The sequence below is a fragment of the Hypanus sabinus genome, chromosome 10 (assembly GCF_030144855.1).
Source record: "Hypanus sabinus isolate sHypSab1 chromosome 10, sHypSab1.hap1, whole genome shotgun sequence".
Classification (NCBI taxonomy): domain Eukaryota; kingdom Metazoa; phylum Chordata; class Chondrichthyes; order Myliobatiformes; family Dasyatidae; genus Hypanus; species Hypanus sabinus.
Window position 1 is genome coordinate 26693900 of NC_082715.1, and position 22712 is coordinate 26716611.

General features: G+C 41.2%; 1 protein-coding gene across 4 annotated transcripts in view; it reads right to left on the reverse strand.

The window, feature by feature from the left end:
- Positions 1-22712, reverse strand: part of arhgap18 (Rho GTPase activating protein 18) — an 86961-nt gene that overhangs the window by 44365 nt on the left and 19884 nt on the right. For all 4 annotated transcript variants that reach the window (XM_059981546.1, XM_059981548.1, XM_059981549.1 and 1 more), the window contains one exon: positions 382-581. In XM_059981546.1, coding sequence (XP_059837529.1) covers positions 382-581 — 200 coding nt within the window. The remainder of the gene's footprint in view (positions 1-381; positions 582-22712) is intronic.

Here is a 22712-nt window from a genome sequence, read left to right on the forward strand (position 1 = left end):
CCTTTATTCGTGCAAGTTTTATTTAGTACTGGGGGCTGACTGATATCGTATCTTTTGTTAAGCTCAACTTTCACTTGAATATGCCCAAGTTTCATCGCTTCAAGATTGTATGTTTGCTGATTGCTAATAACAGATCAAATACGTATCTTCAGTTTTTGGAACAATCATTATTGGAGTTGAGAGCACGCTGCACAAGTATAACAAATATCTGGGGGGGGGAGGGGTTGCCAGCAGTGGGAATTCAGCTGAGTTAGAATTGGCCACTACAGTGAGAATAGAAGAAATCTTGTTTAAAATACACTTAACTAGTTGTTTTTCTGAAAAAAAATCATTTAGATACAGTCGTACACAATAGGAATTCTATTAATAGATTTCACGCACCATCGGGTACTTTAATAGCCACCTCTTCTTGCTCTTCGGGGACATTTTCCTGGCTTTTCTGGATGTGTTCTACTTCACTCCAGTAGTCATCCATTGAAAGTTCATCCAGGGAATCCTGGGAGCAAGATCGTTCATAATGAGGCTTCTCCATACTGTTCTTGGAATGTACTTGGTTCATACTATATTGTCCACATCTCCGGCTATGAAGCAAAGAACATAAGACTTAAATGAGCTGTTCCTTACAGCATCACCATTTTACTTAGTATATCTTTTGATTACAAGGTTCACCTTAAGGAAATGTAGCTGAAATTCGATGAACCATAGAACACTACAGCACAGTACAGGGCCTTCAGCCCTCCATGTTGTGCCGACCCATATAATCCTTGAAAAAAAGTATTAAACCCACACTACCCCATAACCCTCCATTTTTCTTTCATCCATGTGCAATGAATTTTGTCAGAACCATTACAGTTTTGTTTCTTGTACACAGAAGAATGCAATTTTAATAAATTATACTTATTGCATTTGATCTGTGAATATGGTAGAGGAGCGGAGAAGACCAGAAGAAAGCAACAAAATACAAGATCGGGAGAAAATAAAAGTAGATGTTAACACAAACCATTATTGGCCACTGAAAAAGTATTAGTCCTTCAAGGTTCAAACTTCAACCACCATCTATCATTCAGATTTGTGACTGTAATGGATTTTAGTTTTGAAAAGATGGAAGGTACTGAGTGGGCACAGCAGCGTAGTGGTTAGCACAATGCTTTACAGTACAGGCAACCCGGATTCAATTCCTGCCGCTATCTGTAAGGAATTTGTATGTTCTCCCCGTGAATGCGTGAGTTTCCCCATAGTTTTCCTCCGGGTGCTCTGGTCGGTCCGAAGACGTACCGGTTGGTAGGTTAATTGGTCATTGTAAATTGTCCCGTGATTAGGCTGGGATTACATGGGGGAATGCTATGCAGCACGGCTCGAATGGGACCTTTCCGTGCTGTATCTCAATAATCAATAAATAAATGTCGCAAATGTGAAACTATCTTAGGAGAAACAGGGTAAAAAGCTGCTCCTTTTAAAGATTCAAGATTGTTTATTGACAATCTTCACACAAATGTACAGGAGAACAAAATGATGGCGACTCTGGATCTGATGCAGCACAAAAACATGACAAGCATAAAGAACTAAAAAAACCTATGAAGGCAAACTGATAAATCATGAAGTACGAGGATCTGTTATATTCATTAGACAGATAGTATATACGTAAAGTGATGCGTATGAGGTGGTGGTAGTCCCCCTATCAGCTAGGGGATAGGGGGAAGTAACCAGCAAAGGTCCTGCACAGCCTCTTCCCTGATAGGAGTGGGACAAAAAGTCCATAAGCAGCGTAAGTGGGATCCATCGTAAAACTGCTGGTCTTTTTACATGCACCTTTCTGTATATATGTCCTTGATGGTGACTAGGCTGGTGCCGTGATGCATTGGACAGTTTTGACTAGCAGTTGTAGAGCTCTCCTACCTCCTGAACCACACAGCAATGCACCATGTTAGGATGATCTCCACTGCACCAACGCAGAAGGTCGTGAATATTCAGCCAAGGCATCGACTGTACTCTTTACCCAGATGCTGCCTGGCCTGCTGGTGTGGCTTGGATTTCCAGCATCTGCAGATCTTCTCTTGTTTGAGGTCTTGAGTAATGACGTGCACAGTCTAGCACTCTTTAGCCTCCTCAGAAAGTAGAGGTGTCGGTGAACTTTCTTGACTGTGGAGGATATGTTCTGGGACCATGAGAAATTTCAAGGCAGTTCAATTATTTAAACCTTATATTGATGCTGCTCTGCGTCACATTGCAAACTGAACTCTGGCTGGTTAGATTTCCCTCAACATGGGAAACCTGGCAGCTAAGACAAAATATGCACACCTGCATCAGAGAGGCAAGTACCTCTGCATTTAACTTTTGATCCATATTTATATGCTTCACCCAATTCATTGCAGCAGATGACTACCTCAGCTCCACTAATCTATTTTCATCACCATCGTAACTCCAAGACCCCTCATCTCTGTTAAGATGGCACAGGCGATACACACAACCTTTTGTGGAAAGTTCAGAAAACTTATATATTTTTTCTAAACTACTACTGCCGCTATCTGCAGCCTGTAATTTCAGATTGTCGTGTTTTGCATGTTGGGTGTCTGTCCACCTTCTTGGTTGTGTGTGGTTCCATGGTGTTTGTACTTACTGGGAATGCCTGTAAGAAAAACAATCTCAGGTAGTATGTGGTGACACAAGACCACGAGACCATAAGACATAGGAGCAGAATTAAGCCATTCAGACCATGGAGTCTACTCCACCATTTTATCATGGAGGATCCCAGACCCCACTCAACCACATATACAGGTAGTCCCCAGGTTACAAACATCTGACTTATGGACAACTCGTACTTACAGAGGAAAGAGAATGCCATCCGCCATTTTAAGTCGTTGCCATTGACACTGTGTTGAGTCTGTAACATTGTATTTGGCTTAAATTTTTCTTAGCAAAATTCACCCAGACCCCGACACCCCCCCCCCCCCCCACCACTGTTCCGGTCGTCTGCTGGCACAGTGAGATCAGCACCAGACTTGAGAAATGAGGTTCCCGAGTTTGAACCAGTGACAGACAGCTCCCATGCCGGGCTGATGTTAATCCTGTGAGTCCCGTACCATCCGTGCCAGGTTGATTTCAAGCTCGCAACTCGACCTTGCAAAAAACAACATTGCCACCTCCAGTTTAAATACCCACGCGGAACATAGTGGAGGATCAAATACCCAAACCCAGCACAGCCCCCACTTGTCCCATCTAACCCGTCTCAGTGCAGTGGAGTTTAGGACCCGGGGAATTCAGTGCGGTGGGCCTCAGGGCCTCAGGCGGAGCTCAGGACCCGCCGCCCGCAGTGTTTCTGTTCCATTGATGGCAAGCGATCGCAATTGAAAATAAAGTGGAAATAATAAAGCCTTTGGATAATAAAGCAAATAATAAAGTGAAACGCCATTGGTCATTGGAAAAGTGTTAGGCTACGGTTGGTCAACGATTGGAACAATTTTAAAGGGTAAAGAACAAAGTGAGAATAATGGAGCATGTGAAAGGCCCTGCCCTGATGAAAGCTACAGTTATTACTAAGCAACGCAGTGGCTTAATTATTGGAATACATACGTTTCCTAAGTGTTTTATATGGATAGAAAGGTAAAATATATACTATATACTAAGACAAATGTTTGACTGACGCTAAATAATACCGGATGTTCTTGTTCCAACTTACGTACAAATCCGACTTAAAGACAGACTTCCTAAAGGAGCAGAACTCGTTCATAACCCGGGGACTGCCTGTATCTGCCTTCTCACCATATCCTTTGATGCACTGACTGATCAGGAAACCACCAGTTTCCATCTTAAAAATAGGCATGGACTTGGCTTCTACCGCAGTCTGTGGCAGAGCATTCCACAGATTTAACATTCTCTGGCTAAAAAAACTCATCCTTACCTCTGTTCTAAAGGGTCACCCCTCAACTTTGAGGCTGTGCTCTCTAGTTCTGGATACCCCCACCATAGGAAACACCCTCTGCACATCCACCCTATCTAGTCCTTTCAACATTCAGTAGGTTTCAATAAGATACACCCCTCCCTGCATTCTTCTAAATTCCAGTGAGTACAGGCCCAAAGCTGCCAAACGCTCCTCATAGGTTAACCCCTTCATTTCTGGAATCATCCTCGTGAACCTCCTCTAGACCCACTCCAATGACAACATATCGTTTCTCAGATTTGGAGTCCAAAACTGTTGACGATACTCCAAGTGTGGCCTGACCAGAGTCTTAAAGGCTCAGCATTATCTCCTTGAAATAAATGCTAATATTGAATTTGCCTTCTTTACCACAGACTTAAGCTGTAAACTAACCTTCCGGGAGTCTTGCACGAGGACTCCTACATTCCTCTGCACCTCTGATGTTTGAACATTCTCCCCATTTAGATAACAGTCCACACTATTATTCCTTTTACCAAAATGCATTACCATTTATTTCCCAACACTGTATTCCATATGCCACTTTTTTGCCCATTCTTCCAATTTGTCTAAGTCCTACTACAAATGCATCTTTTCCTCAGCATTACCTAACCATAGACCTATCTTCGTATCATCCACAAACTCTGCCACAAAGCAATCATTCCATGATCCAAATCACTGACATAGAGTATGAAGAGTAGCAGTCCCAATACTGACCCCGAGGAACACCACTGGTCACTGGCAGCCAACCAGAAAAAGCCCCTTTTATACCCACCAGCAGCTTCCTGCCTGTCGGCCATTCCTCTATCCATGCCAATATCTTTCTTGTAACGCCAAAGGATTTTATCATAAGCACCCTCATGTGGCACATTATCAAAACACCTTCTGAAAATCCAAGTAGATGACATCCACTGCCTCGCCTATTTCCATCCTTTACAGAAACCTTGCTGACTTAACTTACCATTAGTCTCCAGTACCACAAAACCTCATCCTTAATAATAGACTCCAACACTGTCACAACCATTGAGGCTAGGCTAACTGGCCAATAATTTCCTTTCCTTTACCTTCCACCCTTCTTAAAGAGTGGCGTGACATTTGCGATCTTCCAGTCCTCCAGGACCATGCCAGAATCAAGTGATTCATGAAAGATCATGACCAATGCATCCATCTTCAGCAACCTCTCTCAGGACTCTGTGATGTAGTCCATCTGGTTCAGGTGATTTATCCATCTTCAGACTTTTCAGTTTGCCTAGCACTTTTTCCTTTGTAATAGCAATGGTGCTCAATCCTGCTCCCTGACACTCATGGACTTCTGGCGTACTACAAGTGTCTTTCACAGTGAAGACTGATGCAAAATACTCATGAAGTTCATCTGCAATTTCTTTGACCCTCATCAGCATAATTTTTCAGTGGTCAAATATCAACTCTCACCTCCCTTTTACTCTTTTATATAACTGAAGATACTTTTAGTATTCTGCTTTATATTATTGGCTAGTCTGCCCTCATATTTCACCTTTCTCTAATTCTTAGAGCTTTTTTAGTTACTTTTTGTTGGATTTTAAGTTTCCCAATCATTCAACTTCCCACTCACTTTTGCTACTTTATATACCCTTTCCTTGCCATTTATGCCAACCTTAACTTCCTTGGTCAGCCACAGTTGCCTATCCCCACCATTTGAGGACTCCTTCCTCCGTGGGACATATCTATCCTGCGCTTTGTGAACTATTCCCAGAAACTTCAGCCATCTCTGCTCTGCTGTCACCCCACCAGTATCCTCCTCCAACCCGCCTGGGCACACTCCTCTCTCATGCCTCTGTTATTCCCTCTATTCCATTATAATACAGATACAGATCTCTTGCAATCCGACACCAACCGATTTCCCCAATCTCCTTGCATTTTGAAGTCCCCCGCTATAATTATGTCATTAACCTTATTACATGCACTTTCCAGATCCCCACAATTTGCAATCTCAACCCCACATCTTGGCTACTATGTGGAGGTTTATGTATGATTCGCATAATGGTCTTTCAAAGATTTAACTTGTTAGCTAATCAATTAAAAGCTATTTCGACTAAGCGACAAATTATTAAAATTCGTAAACAAGACGGTAATTCAACTACTGATCATAAAGAAATCAATAACACTTTTCAAGATTTTTATAAATCTTTATATCAATCAGAATTTGACAGTGACCTGTCCATGATGGATAATTTTTTTAACAATTTGAATATTCCTAAACTGATAGATGAAGATCGTAGCTTGCTTGATGCTCCTATCTCTATGGCCGAAATAAGAGAGGCTATCTCATCAATGAACTCAGGGAAAGCTCCTGGTCCTGATAGTTTTATTGTAGAATTTTTTAAAACTTTTTCTTTGTTGCTTTCTCCTTGGCTATGTGAAATCTTTAATGATGCGTTTGTTAAGAAGAGATTACCTCAATCTTTTTATGAAGCTACTATTTCTCTAATTCTTAAAAAAGATAAAGATCCTACTTTATGTGCATCTTATCGCCCTATATCATTATTAAATGTAGACTCTAAGATTCTTACAAAAATTTTAGCCATTAGATTAGAAAAGGTACTATCACAGATTATTTCAGAAGATCAAACTGGTTTTATTAGGAATCGGTACTCCTTTTTTAATATTAGAAAATTGATTAACATAATTTATACTTCATCACCTACAACCCCAGAATGTGTTATCTCATTAGATGCTGAAAAAGCTTTTGATAGAGTTGAATGGACATACTTATTTAATGCATTGAGAAACTTTAACTTTAGTCCTAATTTTATATCATGGATTAAATTAATATATTATAAACCTGTTGCTTCTGTTCTTACAAATAATTATAGATCCTCTTTTTTTCAATTATCTCGTGGCACGAGACAAGGTTGTCCTTTAAGTCCTTTATTATTTAATATTGCATTAGAACCTTTAGCCATTGCTATTCGTGAATCTCCTAATATTTTTGGTATCACCCGTAATGAGGTTATACAAATTATCACTTTATGCTGATGACTTGCTGTTATATATTTCTGATCCTAATAGGTCTATTCCCGCTATTTTATCCTTGTTGGCTCAATTTGGTAGTTTTTCTGGTTATAAATTAAACTTAGATAAGAGTGAATTATTCCCCTTAAACGCGCAAACCTTATTGAATGACAGGATACCATTTAAAGTTGTTACTGATAACTTTATCTATTTAGGTATAAAAATCACGAAGAAATATAAAGATTTATTTGGACTGAATTTTTTACCTATGCTTCATCAAATTCAACAACTTACTACAAGATGGTCTCCCTTATTTTTATCATTAGTTGGTCGGATTAATGCTATTAAAATGATGATTCTACCGAAATTTTTATATTTATTTCAAGCCTTACCAATTTTTATTCCTAAATCTTTTTTTGACAACATTGATTCCAAAATTTCCTCATTTGTGTGGCAAAATAAAAACCCCAGGTTAAGCAAAAGGCAATTACAAAAATCTAAAAAAGATGGTGGTCTAGCTTTACCTAACTTTAGATTTTATTATTGGGCGAATAATATTCGTAACCTAACGTATTGGAAACTAGATTTGGACTCACCATTGTGTCCACAGTGGGTAAATTTGGAATGTAGTGAGGTAAAGGGATATTCTATATTCTCCGTTCTTGGCTCTTTTCTTCCTGCTGATTTAGTTAAATTCAATAAACAGATATCTAATCCTGTTATCAAACATACACTACGAATTTGGTTTCAATTTCGTAAATTTTTTAATCTGAAAAACTTTGTTCTTGATAGCCCTATTTGATTTAATTTTTTTTTCAAACCTTCATTGACAGATCAAGCTTTTAGCATATGGAAAAGGAAAGGTATAAAATGTTTTCGTGATCTTTTTTTTGAAGGTACTTTGATGTCTTTTGATCAACTTTCTAACAAATTTAAATTACCTAAATCTAATTTTTTTTTAGATACTTACAAATTAGAAATTTCTTACACAAAGTTCTTCCATCTTTTCCCAATTCAATTCCATTGGATTTTTCAGATTTGATTTTCACCTTTAATCCTTGTTAGAAGGGATTAGTGGCTTTTATTTATAACATGATTATGAAGATACAACCAGAAATATCAGATAGAATTAAACAAGAATGGGAAGAAGAACTTCGATACAATATATCAACAGATAAATGGGAAAAAATTTTGCAAATGGTTAATTCCTCTTCTATATGTGCTAAACATGCTTTAATACAATTTAAAATTGTACATAGAGCTCATATGTCTAAAGATAAGCTTGCGCGATTCTATTCTCATATCAATCCTCAATGTGACAGATGTCACTTAGAAGTGGCTTCATTGACCCACATGTTTTGGTCATGTCCCACTTTACATAACTATTGGAAGGACATTTTTGGTGTCATTTCCTCAGTATGGAATATCGATTTACAACCTCATTTTATTACTGCAATTTTCGGTATGCCAAATGAAGATGGTAATCAGTTTTCCCCTTCAATTAGATGAATGATTGCTTTTGTAACATTAATTGCCAGAAGGTTTATATTACAAAACTGGAAAGAAGTAAATCCTCCTACCACATCTCAGTGGTTTTCTCAAACTATTTCTTATCCGAGTTTGGAAAAAATTAGAAGCACTATTTTTGACTCATCAATTAAATTTGAAGAAACCTGGGGACTGTTCATTCGACATTTTCATATGAATTAATTTGGCCTTTTTCAGATCTTCTCTCTGCTTATTCTTGTTCAGGTATGGAGTACCGGAGTTTTTTCTTGACACTATCACATACTTATAAACTGTTATTATTGCCCATGTTAGTTTAGTTTAGTATTTTTTTCAATATATATTTTCTTTCATATATTTTCAAATTTTTTTTTCTTTTGATGATTATTTTTTTTTCATATAAATTTATATAGACTTAATTGATTAATGTACCTTTTGTTGGTTGATGTTTAATAGGATATTATTATCCTATTACTAATGTAATTTCAAGTTTATTGAATTTATAATCTATTCATTATTATGCTATGTTTTTTCTTATATATATATATGAAATTTAATAAAAAGATTGAAAAAGAAAGAAAGAAAGATTTAACATTCTCTGACCTTATGTCTCCTCTTTCTGAAAATGTAATTCCATCTCTAACCAGCATAGCCACACCACCACCAATACCTTCCTGCTTGTTGTTCCGATACAAAGTATATCCCAACTATGGCCTTCTTTCACCAACGACTCACTGATGCCCACAACGTCATACTGCCCAATTGCACCATGAGTTTGTCTAACTTAATCTGAATGCTATGTGCATTTAAATACAGCAACTTCCATCCTGCCTTCTTGAACCTTTTGAATTTTGCCTCTGGGGTACAATTTAGCTCTATGCTCTGTCTGCACTTGTACCCAATCATTGGCTTGCCCTTCCTTACATTCATGTTACACCCATCATCTATGTGTAAACCTGCTGACTCATCCTTAGCTCTATTATACTGGTTCCCAATCCCCTGCCATATTAGTTTAAACCACTCCCAACAGCTCTAGTAAATCTGCACACAAGAATATTGGTTCCCCTCAGATTCAAGTGCAGTCGGTCCCTTTTGTACAGGTCCCACCTGCCAAGAAGAGGTTCTAATTATCCAGAAACCTGAATCACTGCCCTCTGCTCCAATTCTTCAGTCACGTATTTATCTGCCACTTCATTCTATTCCTATCCTCACTGTCGCATAGCACAGGCAATACTCCCAAGACTACTACTTCTAAGACCCTGCTTCTCCGCTTCCTTCCTAACTCCCTGTATACTTTTTTCAGGACCTCCTCCTTTTTTCTATCCATGTCGTTGATACCAATATGTACCACGACTTCTGGCTGCTCAACCTTCCCTCTCAGGATATTGTGGACACATCCAGAAACATCATGACTCTATCACTGGGGTGGCGAACTACCATCCGGAGTTTCCTTTTCACATCCACAGGATTGCCCATCTGTCCCCCGACTATAGAGTCCCCTGTTACTACTGCCATCCTCTTCAGTTGCGAGAGGCACGGTCACTGTTGCTTCCCCAGGCAGGTCATCACCACCCACCAACGGTAGTCAAAATGGAGTAGTTATTATTGGGGGGGTGTGGCCACACTATCTGATGTTCTCCCTCCCTCTCACAACAGTCACCCATTTATCCATCTCCTGTAGTCTTGGATGACTACCTCCCTATTCCTCCCATCTATCACTGCTTCACTTTCCCTAACGAGCCGAAGGTCATCAAGCTGCAGCTCCAGCTCCCTAACACGGTCTCCAGGGAGCTGCATCTCGTGCACCTGGTGAAGATGGGGCCATTAGGGATGCGGGAAGTGTCCTGGAAATCCTACATCCCAGAACAGAACACTAGCCCTATACATACATGTACATTGATTTTGAACTTTGAGTCAGTCCCCAGTCCTGAACTCCCCTGAGATCTTCAGCTTCCTGCTTTCTTTTCTCCTCCTGCTGGTCCTGTCACTGAGCCCACAGCAAATCAATCTGTAAGAGGAACCATGGGTCACCAAGTAATTACTGTTGCATGGAGAGTGAGGTCACATGGGTAAATCTGTTTACTTACTCCACAGAGTTCTGGAGTAAATATCTCTGAGAACATCAAATAGAACTGTCTATAAACTGCTTGCATCCCTGATGTTTAATATGGTTACTTCATTTTATTTTAAGTAAAACACAAATGTCTGAGGCCCTCTGTTGGTTGGGGTCAACCATGGTTGTTCCATCCAAGTGGCCTCTGTGTTACCCAAGCCAGGGTAGTACAATATGGAGAGCAAGCTGTCATCCATGTAGCAGGCTTCCCCTCTCTACACAGCCGATGAATCCAACGGAATGGCAGAGACTGATACAGTTTGGTACCAGCAGAGTCACCAGTCAGCGTTGAACTTAATGTAGGACTGCCTCTGGGACTCTAGCTCAGGATTTTTCCTCAGGGTTTACTCCGGAACCCTTCCCCATGAGTGAGTATGGCCACAAGTCAGCAGCGGTTTTAGATCAGCTTTCCTTCTCCTAGGTGAGCTACCAACCACGACTGATGAGCCCCATCTGCCCAAAGCAACAGGTTTTAAGGCACCAATATCCCACCTTTGCCCCATCTCCTGTCAGTAGAAACGGTTCTACCTAGATTAGTAGCCAAGACACACACGAAAACCAGGAGCTGGACTTGGTTGTCAGAGGCTATTTGAGATGCATGGCAATCGGAGAATTTAATAGGTAGTGAGAGCTTATCCCCCTTACCACCCCTGGCTAAAAGGTTAACTTGCAGGTTGAGTCGGGGGTGAGGAAGGCAAATGCCATGTTAGCATTTATTTCAAGAGGTCTAGAATACAAGAGCAAGGATGTGATGCTGAGGCCTTATAAGGCACTTTGAACAGTATTATGAACAGTTTTGGGGCCCTCAGCTTAGAAAAAGATGTGCTGGCGTTGGAGAGGGTCCAGAGGAGGTTCTCAAGGATGATTCCAGAAATGAAAAGGTCATCATACAAGGAACGTATGATGGCTCTGGGTCTGTACTCACTAGAATTCAGAAGGATGGGGGGGGGGGGGGGGTAATCTCATTGAAACTTTTCAAACGTTGAAAGGCCTAAACAGAGTAGATATGGAAAGGATGTTTCCCATGGTGGGAGACTCTAGGACAAGAGGGCACGGCCTCAGGATAGAGGGGCACCCTTTTAAAACAGAGATGCGGAGAAATTTCTTTAGCCAAAGGGTGGTGAATTTGTGGAATTTGTTGCCACATCTAGCTGTGGAGGCCAGGTCATTGAGTGTATTTAAGGCAGAGATCGATAGGTTCTTGTTTGGACATGGCATCAAAGGTTACGGGGTGAAGGCTGGGAACCGGGGTTGAGGAGGAGAAATGAAAAGGATCAGCCATGATTGAATGGCGGAGAAGACTCAATGGGCCAGATGGCCTAATTATGCTCCTGTGTCCTATGGTCTAAAGCAACCTTAAGGAACCAAGGTCAATGTTGATTTGTAGCATACCTGGGCTCTACTCTATAATTTAAGATGAATCAATACGTGCAGTGCTTGATTGAGATGACATAAATCAATTCTTGTTCTGGAGAACAAAAAACTTAATTGTGCATTGTGATTACTATCACAAGCTCACAAAATGCAAAATGGAAAGGGGGAGGATAGTCAACTTAGTATGACTAGAGGTGGGAATGGAGTAACTCCGGGTAGTGACAGGGCCGAAGCTTGTAGATTTATTCCACTTGGATAGACTGTGCTGAAATGGGTGAAATGCAATGTAGCACATGGGAAGTTTCATCAGTACAGCTGCTGGCAGCCACACAAGAAACTATTCTGTTTGGGAGGTTCCAATTAACAGAAGGCAGGATGCTGGGAACCAAATGATTAATCATTGGACAATGTTTGGAACTCCACAAGAAAGCTTGCTTCAAGAAACTAACCTGAACTTTAGAGATATGCCATGTGATAGAAAACAAAGGTTCACAAGATGAGTGCAGTTAACTCAATTTATCCTCACTGTCTTATGAAGATAAGTTCTCAACCTATCCTCTTCGATAGTCAACCCTCATTCTCCTTTGTTGCAGAGCAAAAAGCCCTAGCTCACTTAACCCATCCTTAAAAGACAGTGAGGATAGGTTAAGTGAACTAGGGCCTTTCTCCCTGCAACAAAGAAGAATGAGAGGCGACTCTATAGACATGTACAAGGTGATAAAAGGCATATATTGAGGCATACTTAAGTTTGCCGATGACACCTCTGTTGTAGGCCAAATCAAAAATGGTGATGAATCAGCATATAGGACGGAGATTGAAAATCTGGCTGAGAGGTGCCACATTGTCAGCAGGACCAAGCAGATGATTATTGACTTCAGGAAGAGGAAACCGGAGGTCCATGAGCCAATCTTCATCGGGGGACGAGAGGTGGAGAGGACCAACAGCTTTAAATTCCTTGGTGTTACATGTCCTGAGTCCATCACATAAGTGCAATTATGGCGGTACCTCTACTTCCTTAGGAGTTTGGAGAGATTCGGCATGACATCTAAAGCTATGACAAACTTCTATAGATGTGTGATGGAGAGTATATTGACTGGCTGCATCACAGCCTGGTATGGAATCTCCAATGCCCTTGAACAGAAAATCCTACAAAAAATAGTGGATGTGGCCCAGTCCATCAGGACTAAAGCCCTCTCCACAATGGAGCACACCTACATGGAACATTGTCACAGGAAAGCAGCATCTATAATCAGGGATCCCCATCACCCAGGACATGCTCTCTTCTTGATAATGCCATCAGGAAGGTACAGGAGACTCAGTATTCATACCACCAAGATCAGAAACAGTTACGATTCCTCAATCATCAGGCTCTTGAACCAAAGGGGATAACTTAACTCGCCCATCACTGAACAGTTACTATGGGCTCACGTTTAAGGATTATTTCTTTCTTCCGTTCCTTCCATCCACAGCTTGTTGCCTTCTGCACATCGGTTGTCCGACCTGTTAGTGTGGCCTTTCATTGATTCAATTATGGTTATTAGATTTACTGAGTATGCCCACAAGAAAATGAATCTTCATTTGTACATGGTGACAGGTATGTACTTCGATGAATTTACTTTGAACTTTGAGTGGCAGCCAAAGACTTTTCCTTGGGGTGAAAATGGCTAATATTAGAGGGCATAATTACAAGGTGATTGGGGCAAGTATAGGCAGGATATCAGAGGCACGTTCATTATATAGAGAGTGGTGGGTGCGTGGAATGCTCTGCTCTGGTGGATACATTGGTGGCATTTAAGAAACTCTTAGATTGGCATATGGGTGATAGAAAAATGGAGGGTTATGTAGGAAAGATGGGTTAGATTGATCTTTTGTTGCTGTATGGTCATTAAGTCGAGCCAGCTCTTCGTGACCTCATGGAGCATAGGGTCCACATGGTTTTCATGGCAAGATACAGAAGTAGAATGCCAGGCCTTTCTTCTGCATAGGTACTGCTGCTGCCCAGGTTACGACCCAACTGGGTTTGAACTCAGGACCATCTGCCTTGAAGTCCAGAGCTGATGCCACTACACCACCAGCCAGCCAACCAACCAGACTGATCTTAGAGTAGATTAAAAGGTCAGCATAACATTGTGGGCTAAAGGTCCTGTACTGTGCTGCGACATTCTACGTTCCATAAACCCAATGAAATCCCTGGACATGACAGAACAAAACTTTAAGCCAAAGCTGAAGAAACCCCAAGGGCACAAGTGCTGGAAACGTGGCAGGAAACACGAGTTGCTTCTTGCTTTTTGCAAAAATATGAAACAGATGTGAAAAACATATTAAATCAGTATTATTTTCATTTGCTGATTTAAAAAAAAACTTTATCTTTTGCATGCTAATTGTCTGTCAGTCTGGTTATATATAGTTTTTTTTATATAAAGTTCTATTATACATCCTTTTTCCTGCAGATATCTGCAAGAAAATGAATCTCAGGGTAGTTACATGGTAACATATACACACTTTTGACATTAAATTTACTTTGTACTTTGGATTATTTTGCAAAGACACAGCAGTAGCAAGGAATCAGCCGGACATACTGTTAATGGACAGCTCAAACCATGATGAACTATCTGAAACAAAGTTTTCTCCCGTCATTTCCTAGTACATTTAGTTTGATCAGGAAAGTGTCACATTTAAATCAGGCAACTAGCTGAAATTTCAAATGGATATAGGTGGCTAATACAAGAAAAAGTGTTGAGGTTCTAACCCTGTAATGGTGGAACTTGCCTCATTCTTACAGGACAGGTGCAATTAATTCAAGCCACGCACGCAAAATGCTGGTAATTACAATTAATTGTTAGGTTGGCAAAATGATTAAGATTAATTGTTAGCTTGTAGACTAATCAAATTTGTTTAATTGTCATTCAACCATACACATGAAGACGGTCAAATGAAACAGCGTTCCTCTGGGAACAAGGTGCAAGACCCAATACCAACAACACACCCACTGTATATAGCCCAAGTCCTTGAGTGTCATGGTCTGTAGTTTGATGATATAGCAGTTCTCATCATGTGACTAGTGCAGCCACAGACACATGTAATCCTCCACTGAGTGAACACTGGAGAGCAGCACCAATGGAAGGACAGTAGCAACAGAGGGGCCAGCTCCCAACCCAGGACAGACTCCTAGCTCTCTCCCGCACTAGCTCCAGCATCTTCTTCGCTGGGTATCTGCAACAGATGGCCCCATGGCATGAGAGGCAGGTCTATGCAACAACCAAGGCTACGCAGCTCCCCCACTGCCAGTCTCACCAATTAACAAGTGAACCAGACTTGCAGTATTCTACATTACCAATGTCCAACAGGGACTGGGAATAAGAAAAACATCCAAGACAACTACTTGGACCATCTGTTGGACTATGCACCACCTCCACACACTACCTCTGATGCTTCCCCCCCCCCCCCCCCCGCCCCCCGAGTGGCTGTGGCAGACCGCATTACAGTGAGCAATAGTTGAGCTCCACAGACATCAAGCCAGTGGGACAGACCTGCAGAACTCGATGTTCTCAATATCCAGCAGCATCTCATGATCGCACAAAAGACAAACAATTATACCTTTGTTTGGAACCAGAGAGGTCACTGCAACCAAGGGCACCATCTTTCTGGGATCTAATTAACTTTACAACCTCTGCTCAGCAGAAAGATATGGTTGAGCAATTAATGTTATCGGATGTAATGACAACGGTGTATTTAATAGAACACCATCCAGTGGATGTTATATGTGTTAAATGTACAAAGTGCTGTAATATAGGAAAGTTCAATGCCAAGATTGTTTAGTGATAGAACTGGACTGCTTAGAAAGAGAGCATCTAATGAAACAGTGCATCATGTTCCTCATTGGGTTCCAACAGCTTTAAGGGGAAAATTAGGTGGTCTGAGTCTGGCCAGACAAAATATGCTAGTTACTGTAACAACAACACCACTGCTTGGGTTATTCCAATAGTAGCTATATCTAATAAGGATGAAGTACTGGCACTATTTATCTTTCTAACTTATAGTAATTTTTTTTTACGTAGTTTCAAAGCAACAAATTTCACAACATATATCAGTGATCAGAAATCACTGGAGAAAAACAGCATTATCCAGTGCTGCAGAAAGATATAGGTATACACCTAGACAGAACCTACAATTAAGTTTAAAATAGGTTTTACCATTCATGTTTACAGAATAATAATGTTTAACAGCTTTCCATATTCCTACTTGGAGGTACTATTGAAAGTATTGCTATCTGGATCAACTCCATCCTCAAATTATGTCTTCAGGCCCTAGTAATCTTTGTTGATGATCCCTTGATAATCTTTGTTGTTTTTTCAGAAAAGCTAAACTGGGAGCTGCATCAAGGCACTTCTCCAAGGCACTTGAGATGCACTTCTCCAAAGGTGTAGTGAGAATAACTTGGTTTCCCCTTCTAATGAATGTTAACTATGCTTATAATTAGAGAGGTTTTTCCATTCTGGGCATCTGGATGTTGTTGGTAATCCAGTTATTTCTCCCTGACAAAGTCAAGTCGAAGTGACTTTTATTGTCATTTCGACCATAACTGCTTTGTACAGTACATAGTAAAAATGAGACAACGTTTTTCAGGACCATGGTGTTACACGACACAGTACAAAAAGGCAGCAATGAACTATGTTCTTGAACCACTGCAGTCTCTGTGGTGATGATACTCCCAGAGTATTGTTGAGCAGGGAGTTCCATGATCTAGGAGCAATGACATAAAGAAAATGGAAAAAGTATTTCCTGGTCAGAATGATAGGGGCATGGAGGGGAACCCCATGCAGAGCAGACTTGATGGGCCAAATGGCCTATTTCTGTTCCCATTCGTTTGATTTCATGTCTTTTGGAACCAGAAGGTGGTGGTGTTCCGATGAACTTTTTGCTCGTGCCGTCCTTCGTGACAGAGGTCATGGTTTTGAAGTCATTGTCAGAATAGTGAGGGTGAATAGTTGGCAGTATTATTTTGCAAGTGATGTATTCTGAAAGTATTGAGCCCTTGTGATGGACAGAATAAATGCTTAGAGTGGTGGATAGAGTGATAATCAAGTGGCTGCTTTGTCCTAGACAGTGTTGAACATCTTGAGAGTTATTTATGCTGCAATCATCCAAGTAACTGGAATGTATTTCTATTGCCTTGGAGATAGCGAAAGGAGTTTGAAGTGTCAAGAGCTGAGTTACTTGCTGATGGCAGTATTTGTGTGGCCGGTCCATATGATATTTTGGTCAATAGACAACACCAGGGTGGGGGACAGCACAATAGTAAAACCACTGAGTGAATGCATGATTAGATTCTCTCTTTTTAGAGCTGGTCATTGTCTGGCACTTTTATGCCACAGTTTATTACTTGTCACTTATCACACCAGCATAGATGTGGTCTAGATCTTGCCTCGAGCAGGTATAGTCCACTTCATTCACTGAGAATTGCAAATGGAATCGAATACTGTGCAATCAACATTGAAAAACTCCTTTCAATTTAACTCCATGCAGCCAGAAATGGAAAAAAAAAACAATGCTATTCGGGTCTTGCTATTAAATTTTGCCAGATTTGAGGGAATCTCTTACTGAATTTTTATTCTAATGCACCACCTGCCTCCCACCCTTCCTTCACATCATACCACATGTTCTTTGCTTCTCAAGCTAATAACAAGGTTACTGAATTAACTAATTCAGCAAGAACAGAAGCCACAGAGAAGATGCACAGCTAACAGTCCTCCCTCACCTGTGGAAAAGATCAAAGCTTGTTTGCGTAAAACCAGCCTCATGAACAGTCTGCATGCAAGACAAATAATTTCACTTGAAGAAGTAGTGCACTTTCAACATTGGGCTCCAAGAGCAGGTGATTTTTTTTTTGTTAAGAATTTTGACATTTCACCTGAAGCGTGGGTTGTTTGCAACATCTGAAGCCTCGAGAAGTGGAATTGATTATGCTGCAATTGGATTGCTTTTCTTGTGGGTATTAACATTTAATCACCCCTCTCCACACTTTAGTGACCATGGTTATTAGGATAACAGGTGCCTCGTTAAAGACCAGAATTACTATGGTGCCAAGTCAGGTATCAGGTATCATAGTAAGACATCACCTTACACCAATTCCATGCTTAACTCCCATTAGACCATCAAAATTCAGGACATAAGCACATGCTGCTGATATCCAATTCCATAAACTCAATAGTTGCTAAATATCTCCTCAATTAACTACTTCTTATGTGAGCCCAGACAATGGGCACCTGAGGTAGCTTCACAGACAAGACAGTCCTTCATCTGATGCACGTATGGGCAGTTGGCTGAAGGAGCTGCTGAGAGATAACTCAAGCCCAAGGACGTTGAAGCCAAGTGTCATCAGTACTGAATGCTCTTAATCTGTTCTGGCAGCACCACGTCAACTAATGCATGGCTAGTGTAACACATCACTCCATTTTGGATGTTGTCATCGCTATAGTTGGATAGACAGAGAGAAAGTGTAATACTAAGAAATGCATAATGGAATTTTCAAACCACTTTGAGTCACTTTCAATTTTAATCCACTGACTTCAATGACAATAGATTCACAAACACCTACTTTACTCAAAGCTTAGCTCAATATATTGAATTTCAATTTACAAAGCAAAAGCATCAGCCGATGAGTGACAGCAGACGAGCTGCACGCCTACGCCCTCATTCTGCTTGGCCACTCAGTCTTACTTCTCCACGTGCTACACAATAGCAGGCTGCTGATGTTCTTTTCCATGTGGTACACTCCAGTGAAAACTCCTTTAGCAGAGAACTCCTTGCGAGTGGCGCAGCAGCTCTAACTGATAATGTAACGCTTCACCCGGGTTTAATTCTCACCACTGTTTGTGGGAGTTTGTACGTACACCCAGTAAAAACGACATGGGTTTCCTCACCAATTCCAAAGAATAGGGGTAGCAAGTTGTGGGTAGGCTATGATGGTGCCAGAAGCATGTGACACTTGCTGGCTGCTCCTAGCATATCATCAGATCAGAAATGAAGCATTTTATTGTATGCTTAAAGTGACAAATAAGGCTAATCTCCCCCTCTTTTAAAAATCACACATTCAGTCCTGGGTGCCACATACAAGTCTTGTTAATGGTGTGCAATTACATATTCATGCCAGCAGGTGGCCCTAAGGAGTACTTGACAGATATTTCTCCCCTTGTTCTCACCAGAGTACATTTTATTTTGAGCTGCTATACTTCCTTATTTTCAAAATTTATGTATACTAAATGTCTATTTTCATTATTGAAGCCTATCACTGTTTCAGAGACCTGCACTTTTATTGAAAATGGATCTCCTAGTCAGGGCACAAGAGACTGCAGATAATGGAATCAGGTGCAAAAACAAACTATAAAACAGAAGAGATTCTACAGATGTTTTTAATGCATGCACACACAAAATGCTGGAAGAACTCAGCAGGTCAGGCAGCATTGTGGAAGCAAAGGAATTGTTGACTTGATGCAGCTTGACCCCAGAGCCCAGTTTGCTTTTAGTCTTCCACATTCCCCAGCACACTCTTCCACTCAATTGCTACCACTGGTACAGGTTTTGCAGCCTCTAATACAGCTCTTAGCTTTGTTTTCCCTGTTGGGCAGCACAATAGTGTAGTGGTTAGCACAACACCTCACATTACAGGCGGCCAGCGTTCATTTCCTGCCTCTCAGGAGGTTGCGTGTTCGCCACATGACCACTCGAGTTTCCTCTGGGTGCTCCGGTTTCCTCCCACAGTTCAAAGATGCAATGGTTGGTAGGTTAATTGGTCATTGTAAACTATCTACGCTTTATCTCAAAATATAAGTACCAAATTCATGGAATAAACTTCTGTAAATCTAGAACAACAAAGACTTTGACGGTGCCAAACATATTTTTTGAATAATAAAATTTGTAACTAAAATATTCCAACATAGACAATTCACCTTTTTTTGAAGATAGTGCACAGCAGAACAATAAATTTTCCTGTTTCCTGGGATGGCCCAGTGAGGGTGTAAAACTAGGTCCCACCATAAAAAATACGCAGATAGGCATTTCCAAGTAGTTGGATTAGCGATTATCAGAGATTTGACTACTTGACTGTGACATTAAATTTAAACTTAATAACTTTCAGCACCAACCACCAACATACCTAAACTACCAGCAGATTGATTATGCAGAGATTAACGGTCCAAGACATTCTTGGCAGTCTGTAATTGTCTTCTCTTCCAGACCTCTATTAGCTAGGCAGTTGTGTGACATTAATGCAGCTTCCTTGGACTCAATCTCTCATCTCTGACAGTCCACTGCACACTTAATTAGTATTCACTCGTCACTGTTGATACCTCATTCTAAGCTACAACGTCCGCCAACACTGGGATACCACAGACATTGCCCTCACTCCATTTCACCCTAAACATCCCATCAAATTCTGCCTCTTTTGTGACAGTTAGTGATATTATAAATAAAGAGGATTAAAAACTCAGGTTGCTGATAAGCCAACTAATTCCAAAACTGGTTTCCAATGCCATCAGATCCACTTGCTTAGGTCTCATCCAAACTTGGAAAACTGCAACGTGAGGCACTGAGAAACATTGGTATAAGTCAACTCAACCTGAGAGTCGATTTGTTAATGAGTGCCAAATTATGCTGGAGTCTGCCTAAGATGTTTTTACGTTCTCCCCTAGAATACAAAAAAATTCTACCCAACATGAGCTTGACAAAAATAGACCCATACTTTATTGAAATAGCTGTTATGGGTGTTGTTTGATATCTTGTGTGATGTTATTATTTCACTACCTCTTTATGAAGGAGGTCCAGGTAGTAAATGTTTTCCACTCAGTATAACTTTACACTCAAACAAACAACACCTCTGTAGATATTCCAAACACAATGAATGATGAAAGATAACTGAAATGGTAGATAAAGAGTTGTTCTGAACAACACGGTGTTTAATCTAATTTGAATAAAACAGGTAATGACATTTAATGATGCAACTGCCTAGGCAGAGCAGACAAAGACACAATCGGGCCAAACACTGTTCCATCACTCTCAAACCTGCCAGAAGGTGACTTTCTAGAAAACAATGTTATTAGTAAAATAATACTACAGAGTTTCCTCTGAGTCCTGATGAAGGGTCTCGGCCCGAAACATCTACTGTTTACTCTTTTCCGTAGATGCTGCCTGGCCTGCTGAGTTCCTCCAGCATTGTGTGTGTGTTGCTTTGGATTTCCAACATCTGCAGATTTCCTCGTGTTAGAGTTCCTCCACACTTCTTACGGAAATGGATCTAGGCTTATTTACATAGGAATTAATGTATGCACTTTGCGAACACAAGAGATTCTGCAGAGGCTGATAATCCAGAGCAACACACACAAGATTCCAGAGGATCTCAGCAGGTCAGGCAGCATCGATGGAAATGAACAAACAATTTGTGTTTCCGGCCGAAACCCTTCTTCAGGGCTGGCAAGGAAGGGGGAAGATGCCAGAACAAAGAGGTGGGACAAGTGGAATGAGGATAGCAAGAAGGCGATGGGCAAAGCCAAGTGGATAGAAAAGGTAAAGGGCTGGAGAGGAAGATATCTGATAGGAGAGAGCATGGACTATAGGAGGAAAGGGAAGGGGAGGGGGGAATCCAGGGGGAGCTAACAGGCAAGTGAGAAGAGGTAAGGGATCAGAGTGAGGAAGGGAATCTTTTTTTTTTAACCAGAAAGAGAAATCGATATTCATGCCATCAAGGTGGAAGCTATCCAGACAGAATACAAACTGTTGCTCCTCCACCCTCAAAGTGCCTTTTCGTGGCACACAGAGGCCACGGACCAACGTGTCAGAACAGGAACATGAATCAGAGTTAAAACCTTTTGCCACCAGAAATATCTGCTTTACAGGTTTGAGGAGGAGTGAGGATCGCTGAGGTCGAGCCGGCTGAGGTTCTCCTTCTTCAAAGAACAGGGTTTCCGTTCCTCCACCATTGATGCTGCCTTCACCCGCATCTCCTCCATTTCCGGAACATCCGCACTCATGCTATCATCCCGCTATCTTAACAGTGATAGCATTTCTCTTGTCCTTACCTATTACCCCATGAGCATCCGCACACAACACATCACCTTCTGCAGCCTACGCCACCTCCAAAGGGATCCCACCACCCAAACATAACTTAATCTCGCCCCCTCCATTTTCTGCAGGGATGAAACCCCCTACGAGTCCCCACTAATCCCTGCAAATGGCCAAGTACTACTCTTGCCCATTCACCCCCATTCAAGGCCCAAACAGTTCGGGTGAAGCAACTGGCAAATCTGCTGGGGTCGTCTACTGTGTCCAGTGCTCCTGATGTGGCCTCTTCTACGTTGGTAAAGACCACCCTTGGATGGAGGAGCAACACGCTATATTTCGCCTGGATAGTCTCCAATCTGATGGCATGAATATAGATTTCTCCTTCCAGTAATAAAAATCTACTCCCTGTCCCTCCCCTCTTCTTCTATTTCCCACTCTGGTCCTTTCTCAATTGCCTATCACCCACTTCTGGGTCCCCTCCTCCTGCTCTTTCTCCCAAGGTCCAATCTCCTCTATCAGATTCCTTCCTCACCAGCCCTTTACTTATCCCACCCACCTGGCGTCACCTATCACCTCCCAGCTAGCCTCCCCCCACTTCTTTATTCAGGCATCTACCCCCTTCCCTTCTAGTCCCGAAGAAAGGTTTCGGCTGCAAATGTCGACTGTTTATTCATTTCATAGATGCTGCTTGACCTGCTGAGTTCCTCTAGCTTTTTGTGTGTGCATGCCCTTGACAACAACGCGGTGTCCTTACTCACT